Here is a 23,225-nt window from a genome sequence, read left to right as displayed (position 1 = left end):
TGAAAAAAAGCATTGATCCGTATGTTACTCTCGTTTGATTCCGTTGCTGTATCATTGTTCACGATTGGATGCAACGTGTCATAAAGTGTGCAGTTGTCACAACATTATATGGAGTTGACATAACATTATATACAGTTGTCACAACATTATATGCATTCGCCACCACAGGTTATGTAATTGTCACGACAATATATGTAGTCGTCGAAAATTATATGCATTGGTCTCAGCAACATAATGCAATAGTCTTAATGTTATATACAGTGGTCGAAACATTATATGCAGTGGTCACGACATTAAATAAAGTTTCTAAACCTTAAATGTAGTTGTCTCAACACAGAATGCAGTCATCACACCTTTATATGCAGCCGTCACAACAAAAAATGCAGTTGTCAAGACGTCATATGCAATCCTCACAAAATTATATGTGCAGTCGTCACAACATAATACTTAGTGTTGACAACGTTATATGCAGTCGGCACAACATTATATGCAGTTCTGGAGTCGGTTTAACAACAACAAAAACATATACGACTAAGATTGTTTGTAATTATACGGAATTGTTCATGACTTACGATCAATTTTGGTCGGAAGTTTTTTTGTGAAACCGACTCCTGATGACATAATATGGAAACTAGTCGTAACCAAACTATATGCAGTTGTCACGAGATAATATGCAGTCGTCACAACATTATATGCAGCCGTCACGACATAATGTACAGTTATTACGACATATATGTAGTTGTCTAAATATTATATGCATTGCAGTGATCGGAACATTATCATAATAATGAAATTATTTTGTAGGTGAAGTTGATGTTAAGTTAGATCGATGATGATAATTCATGATATTGAAGGTTGCAAAAGAGGGACGAAAGATACCAGACAGTCAAACTCATCAATTGAAAATAAACTGACAATGCCATGGCTAAAAATAAAAAAAAAAGACAGACAAATAATAATACAAAAGACACAGTATAGAAAACTAAAGGCTAAGCAGCACGAACCCCACCAAAAACTGGGGGCAATCTCATGTGCTCCGGAAGAGTATGCAGATCTATTTGCAATTTGATAAAAAAAAAAAGTAAAATAACTAAAATACCGAAATAAACTCATCATCGATACCAGTACTAAATTTTGTATAACCTGAGAAAAATTCAAAACGGAAAATCAAAAGCTCAAATACATTAAATGATTGGATAACAACTGACATATTCCTGACTTAGTAGTGGCACTTTCTCATGTAGAAAATAGTAGATTAAACCTGGTTTTATAGCTAGCCAAACTACTCACTTGTATGACAGTCGCAACATTTTTCATTATATTGACATGTGTGTGAACAAATCAGACAGACAGATGTATGTTAAACGTACATTTTATTCGGACATTGCCAAATCTGGTCATATATGAGGCAAAAATTGAAAATGCACTGAAAAAATATGGAACAGTTGTTGACTCTTTACATCTGAAAATTCATTACTGCTATAATGCATGAAAATACGATGAAAACGTATGTTAAAATGTCAAATTGTTTCAGATGTTCACCAGTAGTGTCCTTAATGATGTATTTGTGACGTCATAATTGAAGAGGACTTTGTAAAAAACAGTTTTTTTTGCACATCTTGGCAAATAGTTTTTCTTGTGTTTTCTGTCAGGGATTACGTTTTCAATAGAAGTTGTTATCTACATCTTAAAAAGAAAAAAATCACCTTTTGAGTAAGGCTGTCGCTGGTATCTTAACATCGAATCTAAGTATCAAAACAAGCCATTTTTCATTTATAACAACTCTTGTCAACGTATAGCAAATAATTACGGTTATACAAAACAGATGTTGTTTTTTTTTAATTTAGACATTACCCTTTCGGAGCACCTGAGATCACCCCTAGTTTTTGGTGGGGTTCGTGTTGTTTATTCTTTAGTTTTCTATGTTATGTCGTGTGTACTATTGTTTTTCTGTTTGTTTTTTTTATTTTTAGCCATGGCGTTGTCAGTTTGTTTTAGATTTATGAGTTTGACTGTCCCTTTGGTATCTTTCGTCCCTCTTTTAATACATTCATAAACGATTTTTTAATCAAATAAAAGAAGTTAAAATTAAGATAGTAAGTGTATACTTTTGACTGTGGAAAAGTCAAGTACATTCTTCACTTATGGCCAAATAGAGGGATGTTGATAGTCTGCATTCTAATAATGTCATTTACTTTATTTCATTATTGATATCTAAAAAGTAGCTTTTTTCTTCTTTTTTTTGTCTTTTAGTTTCTTCATTTTTAAGTTTTGTTGTCTCCAAATAAACTTTCGCGTCATATGATCAGAATATGATTATATAATCATGCATAGTGTTTATACAAATTAGCTCTCTATATATAAATAATCCATTTAATTTTGAATTTGCCACTTTGAAGACTATCTTGAAACAAACATGACAAACACAGCCCAATATTTAAATAATTCCAATTGATATTAATACTTAAACTAAATCTTTCATTTAATCATCACAATGGCGATACACGAATTGCCATTGTTGACGGACATACTTCCTTTGAGCTGTACCCACAGCATGTCATTCGGTTGAAGATTTACAACCACAGTAGTACAGCCCCTCTGGTATGGAACTTTGTTGTCATCTTCGTATACAGAAGTGTACTCAACACCATTTATGTATATTCCATAATCTATTGCAGTTTTGAATGCTGTCAAACATACAGACACAGTGTAGAGACCTTCATATTCACATTTTAATTTCCCGCTGCTTTGAAAGGATGAAATGTCACTTACTCCTATAGTTGTTTTAACGTTGTCAAACTTCACTATATATCCATAATACTCGATTCGATTGTCTGCTTGGCATGCTGTTATTGCTACTGTAAAATATAACCAAGAGTGTAAAGAAAAAATGATGGATAGTTGTATCATTGGCAATGTTACCACATCTCCTAATTTTGTATAAAGCAAATGAGATCTTCTCTTTTTACAAAATCATAATTTGCGTGAACATTTTATGTATTGAGTCACTGATCATGGAATGAAAACTAAATACTAGTTCTGTAAATACTACATGATTAATTTTTGTTTGATTTACTTGAAATGGCAATTGTATAAATTTAGTTCATACACATTCTGAAAGACAGGAAAACAAACAATAACCTACAAGGTATTAGGTTTTACAAAACGAGCGACAAGGACGAATAACGACAATTTGACTGCAAAATATCAAATATGGACCACATATTATAGAAAGGATTATATTACAGATATATGTCTCTCAACACGAGGAAGTAAGCGTTTCCTTTCCTATGGTACTTCGCTGTGTATATATATAAGTCCCCTGCGGAAAGCCAGAACCCTTTGACTCAGTTACCTACTATTGTATTGATTTTGTTAAAACCCTGCATTAAAACCCTGTGTTAAAATTGATCGGATAAAAGTTTCATTCCTTTTTAATATAATATGTGAATGAAAGTCAAAACATTATCAGGAATCTTTCTATCAGAAGATCTTGTTTTGTTAATGTATATACATGTTCTTTTATCAGGATACTGTTTTTCCAAGTCAATTAGGGAAACCTATGTTTTGTTCAGTAAATAGTTTAAATACAAAATTTGTGAAGAACACAAAAACAAAATACACCCATTTGTGCTTTACTGCCATGATTTCAATATTCATTATCGTTATACCTTTTTGTTCATTAGTAGTAGTGTGTGTCTGTAGTGCTGCTGTGTTCAGGTTGGGACGCGTTAATGACATGTTTTTGTATTCCTCCAAATGTTGTAGTCGACCTTCCATTACTACAAAACGATTCGTAACTTGCTGCTGCATAACTGTTGCGTTATTCATTGACACATTCTGAAAGGTTTCCAAATGCTGTAGACGATTGTCAGCTTGGATAAAGTCAAATGAAGTCTTATTGTATAGTGCTAAAAAGTCCTGATTTCGACCGATCTGATTTTTTAGCAGTGTTGCTGTTTGTGAGTCGATAGTCTGAATTTCCTGTTTTACGGTCTGCAAATCTTGAAGTGATTGTAATATTTTCAATTGTTCGATACTTTTCACTCGTACATCAACATGATGTGTTTCATTCATTAACATTGAAAACTGATTTTTCATTTTCATGTTTTCGTTCTTCAATGACAAAATCACGGTTTTCATTTTCTCGTTTTCATATCTTGCAATCTTTAGTTCATAAACAACGGCGGTAAAGTTATTTTCTAGTTCCAACAGCTTTTTCTCAAGATCATCAACACCCCGAAAAGTTTCATTTTGCTTAACATCATTGATTAATTTCCGTTCAAAGTCGACGAATTTACCTTGCAGTTGCGATGATAATAAAGCAAACGTTTCATCCACGGACTTACGGAGCGCCTCTGTATTACGGTGTTGTTCTTCGAGACTTAATTGTTGTTGCGTTTGTGCTTGGAGAAATCGCGAAAGAGTTACATAATGGTCACTGGAGACTAATGGTCCTTTGGACGAATTTTGTTGATTACTAGGCTCCAACAAAAAAGCACATACCGATGGTAACAAAAAAAGGGAAACACTCCAGAGGTACATTTTGAACATTGTAAGATGTACGTGTGTAGATGAAACAAAGTAATTATCAATTACATGTATTTGTCAATATATTAACTTAGTTATATGTATTTGTTTTGATAAGATAGTGTTGACAAACCAGGAGATAGGGATAGATTTGACATAAAATAATAAACAAAAATTATTAAGATGATGTTTTGTAGCTTTAATTGTCAGTATGTTCATTGTTAGGACAGAACAGACCTTTAACCATTGTTTGTAATGATATTTAGATGTTTAACTATTGTATTTGACGTCGTGATCAATGAGAAACAACCATTATACTATTTCACCCCATTAGCAAAGTCTAAACAGGGTATATTATATTCCAGCAAATTTGCAATTCCCTTTTAAGCAAAAAGTATAAACACAACTGTGTGTCCCTATAGTTTTCATACGCGTATTGGAACGCAGACATTTGGGCCGTCGGTATGAGTAGTGTCTCCCCGAAATACTTAACATGAAAAATTAGGAAATTTAATCTAAATAAAAAAACAAATCTTTTGTTTGTCAGTCTGTTTATTCGTCTGCCTGGTTGCCTTTCTATCTTTGCGAAAAGAATAAATTCAGAACTCCTTCTGCGTATATAGCCTTACGTGTAATTGGTCTTACATGTACTTAACAATATTTGTATTAAAACAATAGTAATATGACCTTTATCATGTTTATCATGTTGATTGAAATAAGATAACAAACACATAAAAAGATTCATGTAATACGCTCATATAAACTCATTATAGATACCAGGATAAAAATTGTTTATGCTAGTTAAAACAAAAAAGAAATACGAAGTTTTAGAGAATTAAGGACCCAAGATTCCGAAGCATTATGCCAAATATAGCCTAGGTAATATTTTCCTGGTGAAGAAAAACCTTAGCATTTCTTTAAATTTTAAGTTTGATAAACAGCATTATTTATCATTATTTAGCAGTGTGACCATATCAATGATAATCAATGTCAACGCAGCAGTGATGACTTCGTTTATGGCTGTAATTAGTTTGGTTAATAGTTTGAGTTTGTAAATGTTTTTATTCCTTCATTTAACATAAATTATATTTGTAAACCCATACAATGTGGCATATCTTGGAAGTGGTCATTCAATTAATATAAAAGTAATGCATGAACCAACATCCTCAACGTACATAACACTATTAAGTTCTATCCACACCAGGTCGTCAACATGAAGATTTAAAACAACAGTGGTAGCGCCTCTTTGGTAAGGTACTTTGTTGTCCAATTCAAGAACTCTTGTGTATACAAAACCTTTCACATTCAGTACATAATCGACTCCTGTGTTGTGTGCCGTCAGCGATACGGATACAATATATAAACCCTCATGTTCACATTTTCCATTGCCTAGACATGACGAAAGATCACTTACTCCAAAGATTATTTTCACGTTGTCAAACCTCACAATATATCCAGCATTGTCTCTAACATCGTCTCGTTTGCAAGCTGTTATTTCAACTGAATAATAAAACAAGATTATATCGATTTTTAAATATTCATTCATTTCATTTTGGTTATCGAAAACTTTTCTCATAGAAACCAAAATATTATGTGTTAAAATATACCTAAAAAAATATATCATTGCACGTGGAATTGTATAAATTGTATACACCTTCATTTAAATTTTAACTTATTAAGATACTCATCTTTTTCAGGACGGATTTTGAAAATTTTATTGTTTCATAAAACTATATAATTATATCATCAACAAGGATTCACAAAAAATGTAAAAACTATATATTTTTAAATTCAAAATTTTGTAGTTGAATAACCATACCTATTCGTGTATTATACGTACTTTTTGTATGATTGGTGACCGTCGTCGGGTTTGATGTATTGTCGATACCTATTGTATTTTGTGTTCTTCTGCAGACTTCTTGTATTCAACATTGATTCCTCGTTGAAGTTTCCAAAGTTTGCAGACGATCTTCCGTATTGACAAAGCGAACTGATGTCAGATTGTATAGTGCTAAAAAGTCTTGGTTTCGTGCGAATTGAGTATGACTTAGTGACGCTGTTTATGCAGTTATTCTCTGAATTTGCTGTTTTACTGTCTGTAAATCTTGAAGTGATTGAATTTTCTAAAATTGTTCGATATTGCTCACCCGGTCATCGATTTCATTTGTTTTATTCTTTAATGAAGTGAACTGATCTTGAATTTTGTTGTTTTCGACTTTGACAATCTTTAGTTCATACAGCACATGTACAGTGGTATAGTTATTTTTCAGTTTCACGTTTTTTCTCTTTAGCTTTGACGTTGATAAGATAGTTATTATGACAGTCAAGGTGTTTAAATTAAATCCTGAAGGTCACCGAACGGCCACCAATGGGCCTTCAACACAGGGAGACAATCCTGCTTCACCTGGCACTTACACTAAAATGTCTACTAGTTCATAGAAAATTGATGTCACACTAAACTTCGAAACATATAAATGTATGTATTTAGTACCCATACTCTAAACACTGTTAACAAGAATGTGTCCCCAGTACACGGATGCCCCACTCGCACTATCATTTTCTATGTTCAGTGGACCGTGAAATTGGGGTCAGAACTCTAATTTGGCATTACAATTAGAAAGATCATATCATACGGAACATGTAATCTAAGTTTCAGGTTGATTGGACTTCAACTTCATCAAAAAACTACCTCGACCAAAAACTTTAACCTGAAGCGGGACAGACGACGAACGAACAGACGGACGGACGAACGGACGAACGGACGCACAGACCAGAAAATATAATGCCCCTCTACTATCGTAGGTGGTGCACAAAAATAGTTTTGCGCCTTGCTTTCACTTTAAAAAATAACTCAATAATTATTAACACACTGCTTTCCACTGAAGCCGGTCGTTCTATAAATAATTATGTTATTCGTGTTTATTTTTGAGTAAATTCGAGATATAAAGTTTAAAAGCGAAATGTGATAATGTTTGGACTCAAATATAAACATTTATATAGGAATCTAATTTATAGGCTGACGGACAGTTCTGTTTAAACTTCAAACAAGAACTTCATAAATGTCAAATAAAGAAAAACTATGAATTTAGAATTTCTGTAAGATCCTAAATTACGTAATGTCATGGGTTCAAATCATGCACAAATTAAACGTAGCATTACTAAGATAATTTACATACCATAAGATCAAACATATCTGAAAAAGAGTCGACACACAAAATAACAGGGAGATGTTTTCTCGTACAATGTAGAACTATCGTATAATAGTTTGTTTTTTTAAAGATACCACTGTCCTGGATCTTAAATATGAAGCTATCTAACAAAAATAGCAAAAAATAAAAAGAACACTACAAGACTCACAAGAAATGGTGGTATTATAGATAAAGGTAACACGTACAATATCATGTTAATATCATGTTAACTATTACAAGGCTATGCGAATACCCGCAACCTTGTAATAGACATTTCTGTCGACCCTATTCTCAAGAAGTCCGTTATGGTTTTATTGTTGATTCAGTATCGATTACACATGCACTGTTTTCCACTGCACGTTAATCACGTCAAGCATACTATTAAAGTTTTTTTTAATTGACACAATGTGTATCAAAAAGAGTTCAAACTAGATGCGAAAGCTTTTTTGTCGAATCCTTGTTATGTTAGATATAGAATAATGCGTATATAAAAAGCATATCCGTAGCAATTGGTACAAACAAAATAAGATTCGGCGATTCTAACTTTTGATTGGGTGATAGTCTACCTTTTGAAGTAAATTTAAAGATATGGCATGGCGATCATAAATACAATTGTGGTAATCCCATACGATCTTTTCATGTTCACTTACTGTCCAGCACAAGTATTAAACTCTCATTCAAATTGATACTTTTATGTGATTTATTCTATGTTTGTCAGGTCATTTTTATTATGTTTAGCTTACAGGTATGTTCTTAGTAGTATGAGATTAGATATTTGTTTAAAGGAAATTCAAAGTTGCGCCCGTTTTACAATAAAATGTAATATAGCCTGGTTTTTAACCAAATTAATAACGACACTTTTCTGACGCCTAATGTATCTAATTTGACTTTGAACATTATGATAAATTATAATCTGTTACTTTATTAAAGTTTACAGCTGTTGATTACATATTTTCGTAGTGATCACAGGGCGTCAAAAACAAATAGTTGTACGAAGATAATTATGTTTATCTATTTACATACAGATTTAGTTCAGGTAATTTAACCTTCAGAATTAATATTTATGAATGATAACGGAAGGGATTTTATACAAATCATAACTTTATCAGATATTTGAAACTGCACATGTAAATAATATTTGCAAATTTTGTTTAGTTGAATAAATTTCGTACAACATGAACAGTACAAATGCATGAAAACAAAATAAATGTAAACACAAATTTCCAACGTTTACTAGATACCAGGCTGACAATTATAGAGGCAAGACGATTGTTTTGTCCACATAATTCCTATCAGTGACGATGATAAAATATCTGAAGAAACTTTTATCAATACAAAACACAAAGAAAAAACAATTAAAAAAAAAATTAACAACTATAGGTCACCGTACGACCTCCAACAATGAGCAAAGCCCATACCGTATAATCAGCTATTAAAGGCCACAAAATAAGTGTTAAACAATGTAAACGAAAAAAAACTGACGGCCTATAGCTAATTTAAGTAGAAGAAAATAACGAAAAACAAATATGTAAAACATAAACAAACGACAACCACTGATTAACAGGCTCCTGACTTCGAATAGGCACATCGTCCTAAATATGCATGCATATTTGCCACTGGACGTTAAGCAACCAACAATCAATCGAACAGGCACATACATACAAAAAATTGTTGGGTTAAACGTGGGACAATGGTGCAACAGTACAACAAAATATAAAAATCAGTTTAAAATGGCTTAACTCATCAGATGGATACATATACAAATACTACTTAGCGTGGGAGTGGAAAGCATCTTTTAAATTGAATTGCGTAAGGTAAATTTACATGTTATCATTTATTTTGAACAGTTCTTCCTTTCTGGATTTGAGCTAATGTTGCAAGTTGTCAGGTTGTTCATTGAATTTATTATTTGTCTTTCTTGTCGGATACAGACTTTCCTACGACACGTATTTGAGTATTATTTTCATGACTTGAAATAATAATTGAACAGCAAATAGCAATACAAAACTTTAAATGGTTAAATGTTATGTTATTGTTTTAGCAAACCATAAACATCACAAAAAAATGAATGATTGCATGATCTTTACCGTTACTTATGGTTAAAAACAAATTAAAAAAAGACTTAATTACTGATTTTTTGTACATTTTAAAACATCTAAATACTCATAAACAAGAGTGAAATCAGTTCAAACAACAGAAAAGAGTTAAATGAAAATAAATCATTACACCCTGCATAAATAACAAATGTTTCATAAAAACAACATTGTTTAATGCCAATTAAAACTTCAGAAGTTACATTTGTTGTTGACCGTTGACCCCTTGACATGGCTGCATATACCCATGAGCTGACTGTTGATCGACAATGGAACTGACCATCCCGTTGTTTTGCTGATGCTGATTTCCCTGTATCGATGTCGGAAATATTTGCCCATGAACTTGCTGAGGTATTATTTGTACATTTGAGTTCGGCATGACTTGTTGTTGCTGGTACCCTTGTGGAATAAATACTCCTTGTTGGTTACCATTTGGCCCTTGTAGCTGTGTCATGTTATGTAATACATGTTCTTGGACTGGATTAAAAATGACAACATTTTGCTGAAAAAAAGAACAAACTGTTTTTGACAAAAGCATCAAAGAAACAATTATTTTTTTTTTAAATTGAGTTGCCTTGTCCATGTTGTCGATGATGAATTAAAGGGCCTTCTTGCTTATAGCTAGAAATATATAAGGGTTTTGCTTTCTGAAGTAAGGCTACATATTTAATATAAAATTGCATAACTTCTACTTTGTTTCAACGCACTGTTTATCACAATGGATATTTAAGATAGTTAAGTAATGGGTTTAATAACAATAATTATTGATTCACAACTGTAACATACTATATCAGTGAGCTTTACTGCTAAAATTGAATCTTTTTTTTTTTATTAAATAAGATGTGCAAATCAAATGGAATTAAATAGCTAATAGTTTCCATCAATTTTTGGCTTTATCGATTTTAGCATTGAAAATAATATTACATGTTCTTACTAGAGTTTTAAATAAGAGCATGTTTGTTGTAGTTTCACGCGACATGAAATGGTACCGGTTTATGTTATTGAATGTTTACCAATTTAGAAACCAAATATTCCTTCTCTAGTGGACTAATGTCAAATTATGACTACTTATCTATTTTCAATTGTACAATTACAGAGAAACATAACCGCGTTTACAAAAGTAAAACGAACATGTTGATTTTAAGTACGTTTATTCTGCTCCTGTTTCATACATTTTTTTTTAGATATTTGTCTTGAAAGAGTTTTTCGAACAAATGTATATTCTTAGGCTAAAAAGTAAAAAATTTTAAAGAATTTAAAAAATAATTATTTTTCTAATTATTGTGCTAATTTCACATTTCCTGACCGGTCTTTTTCTTCTGAATTTTCTTATTGTGACGTCATGAAAAAAGCCGAAATAGCCGGATGACGTCAGATCAAAAGTACACAACTGTCCTCAAATCTTTAAAAAGGAAGAATTCCAGCACTGTAACCCATGTATTACGACATTTCTTCATTCTCAACAGTTACATTTTAATTATTCAAACAGCTGGGAAAGCCTCGCGCTTTAAATATTAAACTTTAACTCTCGAGAGTGGAGAAATATCGTAATACATTTGTTGAAGTTATATTTCTATATTGTCCAGTAGTACCGAGAAAAAAAGGGAATCGTAAACTAAAGTTATTTTATACTGACTTCATTTGGTGGTAGAATTTGGGAACAGCAGCAACAATATGTCGCTGATGTAATGGCTACTATCAATTCAATAACAGCGCATGCGTCAATGATTCCCGAAACTGTAATAATATCTCCGTCGACTTCTTTTGCCTACAATAACAAACATTAACGTTCATTGAAGTAAACTTGGTATGATAAGGTAAATATAAACACTTATTTATATTTGTCTTGAATGTGCCGATATGTTTTTCAATATTGATAATTGAAAGGTTTATAGATATTTAGAAAAATTAAGAAAGTATATCAAGTTTGTGGGGTTTTTTTTTCAGTGAAAGAATCTTAACATAAGTTATAAACTGTAACATCTTCACTTAAACAAGCAATTGTAAATGTTTGTTTCTTAGAACACACAACTGGTCCTACCATGATGTCATAATATCTCTAACTATGGTTCTTTTGAGTTACCGTTAAAGTTGCATGTTTTGTTTTTATGATGAAATACTATGTATTAAAGAAATTTCTCGATTTCAATCCGTACCAATAGAGATAAAAACATATCGCTGTTATTCAACGTGAGAAAATAATGTTATGATTGTTTTAAATCCTGATATATCTAATGAGTTTCATTACGTTTCCGAGTTTGTTCAGTTACTGTTTGTTCCTTAAATGAATAAACCTATTAATCTCTAAATCAGTACGCAAAAAAGTTTTGAAATACCGAAACTCATTTAACGTATATTTGCCTTGAATATGTTGTCGTTGCAAATGACATGGTGCTCACTTTGTCTTGCGTATAAGTCTATTGCCTTTATCGTCCTACATGAGTCATTGGACTGACATTTACATTCAACAATGATATTTGCCATGTTCTTTAAATTCCATTGAACACAAAGATCTATTTCTTTAAATTCTGCAATTTTTACCATAATTTGTTCTAGAATTAACTAACCATGTTTACAATGTACGTGTGTTCATTTGATGGTCAAATGAAAATAAGTCCTATTCTGTGAAGCCTTTGTTTTTGTTCATTTGCACAACTTGCACAATGATATAAGCTTTTAAATTGAATGTCATTATTTCATTAAACATATCATATGTGGTATGTGTAGGGTTTATTTTAGTGAATTATGCTACTTACTTTGAGAATGGAAACGCTTAGAATTCCAATAGTAAACATCGATGGACAAAATATTACCGCAGATATAATACTAAACACCAGAAACGTTATTTTCTGTAAGAAAAAAACAAGAAATTCATTGTTTTTTATACTTAAAAATGAAATATCATATATACAAATAAAGATAGTCGGTAAGATGAATTCGTTACATAGTGTGCTAGTGACCTAATACGATATATACGGGGTCAGTAAATTCCATATGGGGTTCGAGCGTCCTTCTCTTCCCATATGGAACATACTGACCCATATGTATCGTATTAGGTCACTAACACACTAAGTTACTAATAATATAATGTAAAACAATTCAAGCAAGAAAACTATAAGAAAGGTAAACATAAATCTGAGACACTGTAGACGGTCCAACTATCCAAAACATAGTATTCATGTATAAGACGTTATGTGTCCATGATAAAGCATTATTTGGTTATTGTCAACTCGCAAAAAAAATGTGTGAATATTTAGAATGTGGATGAATCTGACAAAGACGGAAAACGGAATATTTGGACCAAAACATGGTTTTATTGGTGTGAACAAATCCCGTGTTATACAATCATATTTACTTAGTAAGATTTTTACTACCTAATGTGAATTTCTAGCTCTGAAAACAAACAAAAAAACATCCTAACATTTTATACTGAATTTCATCCATAGCGATAAGAGTGATTGATGGATTACAATTTAAAACGACACTCGAATAAAATCAACACGAGTTTTGTTGAATTAAATAGAAAGTGTACTACTAACTCGAAGATTGAAAAAAAACCATCACAATGATGTTATAAAACGCATGAATTTTGGCCAAATGAGCTAAAGTAACCAAAGTAGACATAAACATGCATAGTAACGTTAACATGTATACCAAGCATTTCCATCTGGGCCTCTTTGAATCCGTCATGCAAATTGGAAATATTCCCGTTAACAAGAACTGAAATACAAGTATGTATATTCATTAAACTATAACGCAAGAACATTCATTATATATAAGGTAGTTTTTACCTGATTATAGAATTTAAATGGTACATTCATGTCAAATGTGGTATATGACTGCGTTGGGAATAAAATTTACAAAATTGCAAGTTGTTGTTATCATTCTACATACAATTACATCGAAACACACATTCAATTTGTTAGTTTTAAAAATAGCATGTTGAAAAAGGAAAACTCGACACTTATAATTACAATAATTCTACTAAACTCACTGACTAGAAATTGTGTTGATTTTTAATATTTTATGTTGTATGTACATTAAATTACACAAGTCGATCTGTATAAACAAACGAAAATTTACAATTAATCAATTAAACGTCCACCAAGAGTATGTGTTAGATTGCTTCTATAACTTCCATTAAGATTGATATTCGTATATAAACTAGAAATTATTAAACACACAACGGGCAATAGTTGATTTAAAACTTGCAGAGTTTGCAGCACAATGGTAGCAGGAATTTCTCAGACACCTTGCACCACTTCGGTTTGAACGGGAATCACATTACCGAATCTATTCGTCTTTGAAAGGGATGAATAATTTGACCATTGTGGTTTAAGTTTATCGCTTGTCCTGGACATGTTTAATTCAAATATGTTACGACTATCCTTCTAAAATATTCTTTTACACAATAACTTTCCCTTCTAAAGATTTATACATATATTTGCTGTGACTTATATGTTTTTTACGTTTATAATCTTCCCGCTTAACACAGTGATTGCACCTTAATACCAAAATGTATCTGAACAAAACATACCAAAACGTCATTTATTAAAATTTGCACAAGAACGACCTGTAGCAACATCATTTTTTGTTAAAATGACATATTCATAATATTACATGGTATGTAGTTCTATTACAAACATTCAAACGTCTTCATTTTATAGAAAATTTCAAACTTTTTAACACATCCCATTCGATATTATTCTATGTTCCTTAAAAGAAGATTAAAATGAGGACACCGAAATGAACACAAAAATGCTCAAACAGAACTTACCCAGCCTGACAGAAATATACAGGTCCCATATAAAATCAGTAATATTGTTTTTTCCTTACATCCGAGGTGTGAATATGAGTTATATAGATCGTCTAATGTGAAATGTTCTTGAAACTTTTTCTGGCATGCATAATCATCACAACACATAACCTTTTTCTTCATATTTGTTATAACACCCGCTGTGCACGCAGATATACAGGCAACCCCTAAACTGATCTGTATTCCAGCAAAAACCTTAAGTTTTCCAACACCTAGTGCCGAACGGAAATTGGAAGGGACTGTATATGTTCTTGAAGGTTCGTTCAGATTCATGTTGTCTTTTTAAAATATAATGAAATGAAAAATTGTTAATATAACAATTTTGGAATACATACAAAGCAAGTAACCAATAGTTATCAAAGATACTAGGTTTTAATTTTATACGCCAGACGCGCGTATCGTCTACATAAGACACTCAGATCATACTAGCACTTAACAAACTTACAAATAAATATAGCAAAGGCACCAACAAATTATTTTTGTATTTAGTAATACATTAGACATATGCTGCACTAGTACACAGATTAATTGATAAAGTACACACTAAAGTAAATCAAAAATCCAGATCATCAAAATGAATCAAAACAAATTTTGTTTTCATAAAACCATCGATATTTAACTAGTGTCTTGTCTTTTACAAATGTATAACAGAGAGATTGATAGATTGATTGTTGGTTGCTTTACGCCACATTAGCACAAAAAGGCTATATCGCGGCGATATAACAGAAAGAAGCATTTATTATATATTTAATGAACAAAGCGAGACAATCTAACTACATTTCAAACTTGAACATTAATCAAACCTGTACAAATTATGCTTGTAAATATTAATGTCATACACAGTCACGTTGAGATTCATTATATAAACATATAAATGGTTCATTGTTTGACTAAAACTAAGTGAACATTTTGTCTCATAAAGCAATCAAAAGGGTTATACTGTATACAATGAAAAACAAATGAATTGTACTTGAATCGAAAATAGTATTTCTATTTTTATTAATCAGGCTAATTAAAACTTCTGATTGCTAATAAGGGACGTAATATTCTATTCAGTGTCAAATTAACTCAAAACGCACAAGTTATCAATAAAATAAGTATTGCATTTATTTACTTAGACCATTAATTTTGAATTTCAAGAATTCAAATATTAATCAGATTCGGTACTTACAAATAGTCTGTGTCAATCCGTAAAGTTTGTTTATGTACTTTCTCATCAAATAAGGATGTGATGAACATGTTGGGGTATTGCATGAATATAATACGTTTCTTCCTATAAAAATTATAAAGGTATGTCCTCAGTTAGAATACAATAAAAACATATTTCTATTATTGAAACGACAATATTTTACAACTGAGACAAGTATTCCTCATTGGGTTTTACAGTCTAGATCCTTGTGACCTTTTATTGTACTGTTATCATATCTAAGTTACAAAAATGAAAAAAAAACAATTATCTATTTTTACAAACATTATATTCATCACTATTGAAACATTGTATTAAAAATGAGATATTTATCGTAACAATCCATGCATGGCTCTGTAAACGATAGATAAACAAACTTAAACTTGGATTTCGATGGGTTTTCAGATTATCAAGAACGGAAGCACTTAAGAAGAGAAGTTTTAATACCATATTCAGAATTGAAATGATACAGACAGGGAACCAAAACCTGCGCTTAAGGATGTTCGCTACTCTGTTAAAAAATAATAAGCTTTTTAAAAAAACTATTATGAATTGATAGTATATAAATAAAGAAACTAAAAAATTAGAAAAAAATTTTGGGGTTGTGTGCTCGTTTTCGAGATATAAGCCATTGTACATTTGGCGAGAAATAATACACTCTAGATTTTTCATATATTTAACATTGGCACCTTCTTTGTTTCAAAATCTATGAAAAATAACAAGAATTTTATAAAATTTTGAAATATGGCTTTTTAAATTTTGTGTAATAAAATCATGAAAAGAAAAGTAGGGGTTAGTGGTCAAATTTTTTTTAATGACAATACATGTATAAAACCAGAGGATTCCGAAAATCTGGCAAAAAAATCAAAAGATGGAGGAGCAAACATCCTTAATTTTCCCATTTTTTCTTCTTTTTGAATGTCAGGAGTTTTTTCTCGATAAAGTTTAAACTGCATTTCGCACTTGTTTGTTTGTTTGTATTGACCAATCAACTTAACACAAAGTGAATTTAAGCCTTTAAATACACGTATTAACTGATCAGATTTTTTATATCTACATTTACAGATTTCTTTAAAACATGTTTGATCGAACTTGAAGGAATACTTATAAGAACAAACGTGCAAGTGAAAAGCTTTCCTGAATTTATGATGCGGAATAGATTTAAAAATGCAATTGATTACCATTTCAGAATATGACATAGAAGAAGTGGTATGATTGCCAATGAGAAAATTTGTCACAAGTAGCAAAATGAGAAAAGCTTTTAGGGAAATGTCTAACATTCAATTGTTTATTCAATTAACGTGTTCCTATTTCATTGGACGTATCTATTTCATATGTGGTAAATAAATATTTTTAAGATGGGTTTTTTTCGGCAAAACATCGGACCCTTGGTTTACGCCTTTGGTTCAATATGCCAGTTTTTGAACGATAATCGAAAAATTATGTAAAACTCTGTAAATATCTGATATAATTCATGTTTTGAGGAATTATATCTAATATTTTATCATATATTGCCATGCTATGTATGTTTATGACTGTGCACTATTTAGTAACAACATTTACGACTCTCAAACTTTGAAATCCCTTAGATTTTGGCAATCAGATTTGGCGGTGTAATCAACAAATACACGCAGTTGTGTGCCATAAAAGGATGGACAACGGGTTCTGAAATTTATAGTCAATAACTTAGGTAACCAAAAAAAAACACATAAATTAACACACAATGTTTCAACGGAAATCTTCTGATGAAAAACATTATACAAAATTTTGACTTGAATGAAGAGTTTTCTCATTTGCACTCATACCAAATATTCTTATATGAGGGTCATTTGCATATTACAGAATACGTTCACATGATTGATCAATTTTTTTTTCACATTTGTTCTTGCAAATATTTAGTTTTTGATAGACGACGTTGACAGAACTACTTTTCGTAACTAATGTAAATAAGATGGCAGCGATAGTTACATAAACTGGCGGACATTTACAATATTGATATCGCTTCGAGTTTTTCGTTAAATTTAATAATTATACATATTTTTCATTTAAATGATAATAAAGATGTTTTTGTAGATTTTGTTTAAAAAGATAGCAAATGTCTTTGAGTAGGTTTTTTTCCCTGTTAACCAAAAGGAATTGTGCATTGGACAAGCGAAGTCATTGCCAGAGTTGTGTTATGCATGCGTGATAGAAGTTACGAGTGGGGAAAGTGATTCATTGCCTCTATTTCTTAAGAATTATAATGATTAATCGCTTTTTTAGAGGAATTTATTGGTGTATAAACTGGACCAAGTCAACCAGAAACATGTTTGTGAGGGCATTAGTCCATTTTGTCTTCAATAAATTCCGTAGGCATTCAACCCTATAATTATGTACTGCTTCTTTTGGTCATTCTCACAAATAAACACAACACTTATCTACCTGCTTTCTTTATTTTCTGTTTGTTATATAATCAGTCATTTATGTATTCATAACATGTTTATATCGAAAAAATATATATAGGTTAACGTAAAAAAAAAAGGAAAAGTTTAATGACATTATTACATGTTCTCAAATATATGACATTTTTAGTAAATACAAGTACACGTAATACAAAACATTTATATTGATTTTTATGCGAGTTAGATTTGTTGCTGACTGGCAAGAAATTGTTCATTTTGATGTCGTATATTAGGCTGCATTTACCCTGGCTGTTGACCTAAGTTAACATTTTCCATTCCGTTATGGTGTTGACCTTGAACCATCACTTGACCAGGAGACTGCTGGGTCATTAATTGTACATGTGTGTTCGGCATGACATATTGTTGCTGGTACCCTTGTGGAATTATTACTCCATGTTGATTAACAGGTGGTCCTTGAAACTGTGTCACGGTATGTATAACGCGTTCTTGTATTGGGTTAAAAATGACAACATTTTGCTGTAAAATAATACAAAACTTTAGTAAATGTCCCCGAAGATGCATGCAATTCAATTAAAACTGAGTTGAAATGTAGATGTGACATAGGTTGTCAATTTCGCTATTTAACGTTTTGTTTGCAATGTTCATGCATCCCACATAGTTATAAACGCATTTGCATATTTTCTTTTGGTGACCTAAATTAAAATGGTTAATCTTATCAAAGATTTATTTTACCATGTTCAGGTCAGTTTTTATTTTAATTTTAAACAAAATTGATCGATTAATTTAGGTGAAATATCTTATACATAAACTGTACATTTTTTTACATGTATATCAAAAAAGAATATTTTTCTTATGGTAAATATGTTGGGGCGATTTCATAATCATTTTTCTGATTCCTTTTCGATTTTTTATTCAAAAGAAATCTTGGATTTGATAAAAGATAAGATGGATTAAAGGTAAAATTAAAAGAAATTAACTGAACATATTAAACTACTCAATATTCGTAAATCAGAGTTAATAAAACCAGGAACTGCATTTCTAAACATGCAATGTCTTTAATAAAAAATAACAAGTTCTTAGACTACGAGTTTAACCAACAAATATATTCATACCGCAACCGTCGACAAAAAAAAATCAAAAAGTATGTTGCAGACATAAAAGGCAGAATTTAATATTGGTTAGGTTTCTGTAGCTCATGTGCCATCGAATGTTCATCCAATGCATTTGATAAGTAATAATAGCATATTATAGATTCTATTAAAACGTTAACATTATAATAAAGATAATAATAAAATAAAAAGCTTTGGTTGCCTAAGTGTAAAAAAAGAAAAAGAAAATTATCTTATAATGAAACATGTACAAAGGACATTATCAAATTCGGGCAACAGTAAATTGTATCCAAACCCTACATATGTACATGAAATTGATAAAAACAATAATTATACTTAGTTGATTGCCTGGTAATCAAAAATAAAATAAGAAAGAAAGTTTTGCCTTTTGCCTCAATGTAATAAATACGTCATTATAAAACCTAGTCAAATGCAAAGGCCTGTAATAAATCAAACATCGGTAAATTGTGTACAAACCCTACATAAATGTTGACGAATAAATAAACGTTACTTACTTGGTTGTCTGGTAACATTTGTGAACAGCAACAGCAATATGTGGCTGCCGTAATGGATACTATCATTTCTATAACGGCGCATGAGTCGATGATTGCTGAAACTGTTATTATATCTCCGTCGTTTTCCAACTATAAAATAAGCATACACATCACTGAAACTCAGTATTCGACGAAAAATGATACCAATTCACACTGATAACTGATGACCATATTTGAATGTCTTTTGTTGAAAAGTTTTAGAGAAATTAGTGACGAAACATGTTAGGCTCATTCAACATATCAGAGAAAAAATTTAAAAGTGTCTGTCAAATACTAGAAAAAAATCGTTCTGTACAACGTATCACTGTCTTATTGAATGACCACCCATGAAATCATGTCTTTTAAGCTGTTCAAATAAATTTAAAAGAACATTTGCACGGATATGGTTAATCCATAATCCCCTAGTTAGCAGAAGGGTGTGATATGTAAATAAAAGATGGAAAACAGAACGTATTTACTCATTTAAAATCAGACTTAGTTTGCCTTTAGATGTGTTCAAACTATACGTTTGGAAGTTTGCATGCAATTCATCTGGTTTTGAATCAGTCAATTAAATATTTATAAAAATGCCTCAATGTTCTTTTAATTTTTTCTTTACTTGTCCTTTCGACCTCTTTGGTTCGAGCGTCATTGACATGTCTTGTTTACCCGAAACACATGACTGGAGTACAAAGTATAAATCCTGATTTCAGTGATAAGATGAAGAAATGTATGTACTAAATTAAAAGACTTATATATTTGTTGATTTTATATTTTTGTAAGCCATTAGACCATACATTTGTACATGCGTTTCGTCTACAAATGGCGATTTTTACATTTAGTGAAATAATTGCATTCTTACACCTATTTATTCAGAAAAAAATTCTACATTTCAGTTATAGAACGTTATTGAAGATAAAAAAAAATATGTTACACTCAGGTGCTTATAAACTTTGTCCAATTGGTTGTAAAATAATATTAAAGAGGTTAGTTTAGAATTTGCGTTTTTTCCAGGGGATTGGTAAAAACATTAAGTTCCCTAGAAAGTGCTTCAGTAGCTTGGAGAAAATATACTGCACTCCGAGGAATAATTATAACGGAAAGTCCCTAATCAAATTGCAAAATCAAAAGCTCAAATATATCAAACAAATAGAAAACAACTGCCATATTCCTAACTTGGTACAGACACTTTCTTATGTCACTGAATATTTGTGGTATCAATATAAAGTTACTTACATCGATGATAAACACACTGAGAAGTCCAATACTCAACATCGCTGGAGAAAACACTACTGCGTTAATGATACTGAACACCAGAAAGGTTATTTTCTAGAAAATAGAAAATCTTGTCTAAATAATAAAAAGTTCAACGTATACAAAGACAATATACACATCTTGGCATAAATATACGATATAAAATGCATGCATTCTGTGCGTAAATTTGCATCAATTCGTAACAACTGAACCCCATAAGAAATTCGAATACTATTCACCTGTATGCAGTTTGTATACTGTATTTAGAATAAGTAGCAGCCAACAAAACAAACTACAATACTGCATTCATAGTTGTCCAGTATGGATTTTTTTATAAATTCGTTAGAAAAGAGATATAAAACTAACGGAATTAAAGCATAAACCGTACTTTGTCATAAAATATAAATGAACTTAAGATATCTTTTAAAAGTTAAGATTAGTTTTTTTTTGGATTATGAATTCATTACGGCGGCATGTATATAAAATACAGACATAATCAATAACTTCAAATACAAATGACTAACCAGTTATCACAGGTACCAGAATTATAATTCAATACGCCAGACGTGCGTTTCGTCTTCATAAGACTCATCTGTGAGGTTCAGATCAAAATATGTATGAAGCCAATGAAGTAAAAAGTTAGAGAACAATGAGGTTCCTTATAAACATGGATGAATTTGCTGAAAAGGTGTATTAAGATACAGATAGATTATAACAGTACTTCTTTTCAGTAATTCATTTTGATCTTAAATAGTATGACATTTATTCAAATGGAATCACTGATTTCCGAAACAGAATCCAGTGTAATCAAAAGTTGTAGTCTAACTTTAGAACATATACATACCAAACATTTCCATCTGGGTTTCTGGGAATCTGTCATACAAAGTGGAAACATACCTGTTAACAGATACTGAAATAAAAATACGATTCTGTTTACTTTATTTGCTTTAAAATGTCTTTGTCTCGCACAGTGTTCAATTTAGAAATCACAAATAACTAAATACAGAGTACTATAGTTTATTAAAGAGTAGTTTCATATATTTTGATACTATAACATGTATCTACAGATGTTGCTATGCCAATCTTCAAAACAAGTGTACTGATTAGCTTCTATTTAACAGGTACCGACCTTACCGTCTCCGAAACTGAAGTATTTCGTCTAACTCATCGTCGTTTTTGTTTACAGTTTTCAGTCCTTGTTGTGTTTAAGGGAAACAGCAAAAACAAGTGGTTAAAAGAGTATGGACAATCAGGGCTAAAATCTGGCACGGCTTAGAATAAATTATTTGTTTTTAAAAACTTGCATAACTTAAAGCAATTTTCATAACAGATGATTAAAAGTTTCTATCGTTTGACTTATTCGTAGATCTTGACTTATGTCTATCCATGTTTACTGCCCCTACTTGTATTCTATAGATCATATTTTTTTCAAGATTAGCATGATTAATGCAGATCATGACACTTATATTGGACAACGAATTTATAGTTTGATGATAACTGTAATTTTTTTTAAGCTTGACGTACGTACAACGTTTGTTTTAACTGTCATAAATTGAATTTACATAAGCAAAGCAAAACTTGAATTATTTAGTACCGTTCCTGATGAAAGTTAATACGGTAAAGTGTTTTAGCCGCACGCAATTTATGATGTGTTCTTTTGTTAATTAGAATTATACCTACCCAGAGAGAAAGGCATATACATGTCCCATTTAAAATAAAAATTGCTCTATAACTACTGCAATTGAGGCTAGCATTATAGTTGTAATTGTCAAACAATGCGTAATCATTCGGGCACGGATAATCATAACAACAGGAAATATTTCTGTTCAAGTTCGTGATGATTCCTACGATACATGCAGTTATACAGGCAACACCAAGTCCAATCTGTATTCCAGCAAATATCTTCAGCTTTCTAACACCCAGTGCGAAATGGAGATGAGATTGGTCTGTATCAGTTGTGGTAGCAACATTATGCTCATTGGCATTCATTTTTACTCTGTACACTAAAAACATAATTAAATCACTTATTTAGTAAAATTATATTTGATACGACTTGTACATGATTATATTATCATACTGTTAACGAACATAGCAGTATGCAACATCAGTACAAA

The 23,225-nt window shown here is 31.2% G+C and overlaps 3 protein-coding genes across 4 annotated transcripts; all 3 read right to left on the bottom strand.

Annotated features, from left to right (window-relative positions):
• Positions 1-1,151: 1,151 nt before the first annotated feature.
• Positions 1,152-4,582, bottom strand: LOC139526926 (coiled-coil domain-containing protein 110-like). Its single transcript, XM_071322103.1, has 2 exons — positions 3,672-4,582; positions 1,152-2,858 (listed from the first exon to the last, which is right to left on the bottom strand). The coding sequence occupies exons 1-2, from the start codon at positions 4,552-4,554 to the stop codon at positions 2,479-2,481; spliced, it is 1,263 nt and encodes a 420-aa protein (XP_071178204.1). The 5' UTR covers positions 4,555-4,582; the 3' UTR covers positions 1,152-2,478.
• A 4,917-nt stretch (positions 4,583-9,499) lies between these two features.
• On the bottom strand, positions 9,500-15,873 carry LOC139525943 (uncharacterized). 2 transcript variants are annotated; one of them, XM_071321144.1, is made up of 6 exons: positions 15,799-15,873; positions 14,589-14,905; positions 13,466-13,531; positions 12,568-12,660; positions 11,448-11,579; positions 9,500-10,313 (listed from the first exon to the last, which is right to left on the bottom strand). In XM_071321144.1, the coding sequence occupies exons 1-6, from the start codon at positions 15,842-15,844 to the stop codon at positions 10,011-10,013; spliced, it is 957 nt and encodes a 318-aa protein (XP_071177245.1). In that variant the 5' UTR covers positions 15,845-15,873; the 3' UTR covers positions 9,500-10,010. The 2 variants fall into 2 exon arrangements, with proteins under 2 accessions (XP_071177245.1, XP_071177246.1); XM_071321145.1 differs by lacking the exon at positions 13,466-13,531.
• Positions 15,874-18,296: 2,423 nt separating this feature from the next.
• LOC139525942 (uncharacterized) lies at positions 18,297-23,108 on the bottom strand. The gene is made up of 5 exons (XM_071321143.1): positions 22,792-23,108; positions 21,956-22,021; positions 21,094-21,186; positions 19,840-19,968; positions 18,297-18,731 (listed from the first exon to the last, which is right to left on the bottom strand). Exons 1-5 carry the CDS (start codon positions 23,098-23,100, stop codon positions 18,495-18,497), a joined length of 834 nt encoding a protein of 277 aa, XP_071177244.1. The 5' UTR covers positions 23,101-23,108; the 3' UTR covers positions 18,297-18,494.
• Positions 23,109-23,225: the final 117 nt, after the last annotated feature.

Source organism: Mytilus edulis, chromosome 6, assembly GCF_963676685.1.
Source record: "Mytilus edulis chromosome 6, xbMytEdul2.2, whole genome shotgun sequence".
Taxonomy (NCBI): domain Eukaryota; kingdom Metazoa; phylum Mollusca; class Bivalvia; order Mytilida; family Mytilidae; genus Mytilus; species Mytilus edulis.
Note: the sequence above shows the minus strand (reverse complement) of the source record. Positions and strands in the feature narration are given on the sequence as shown.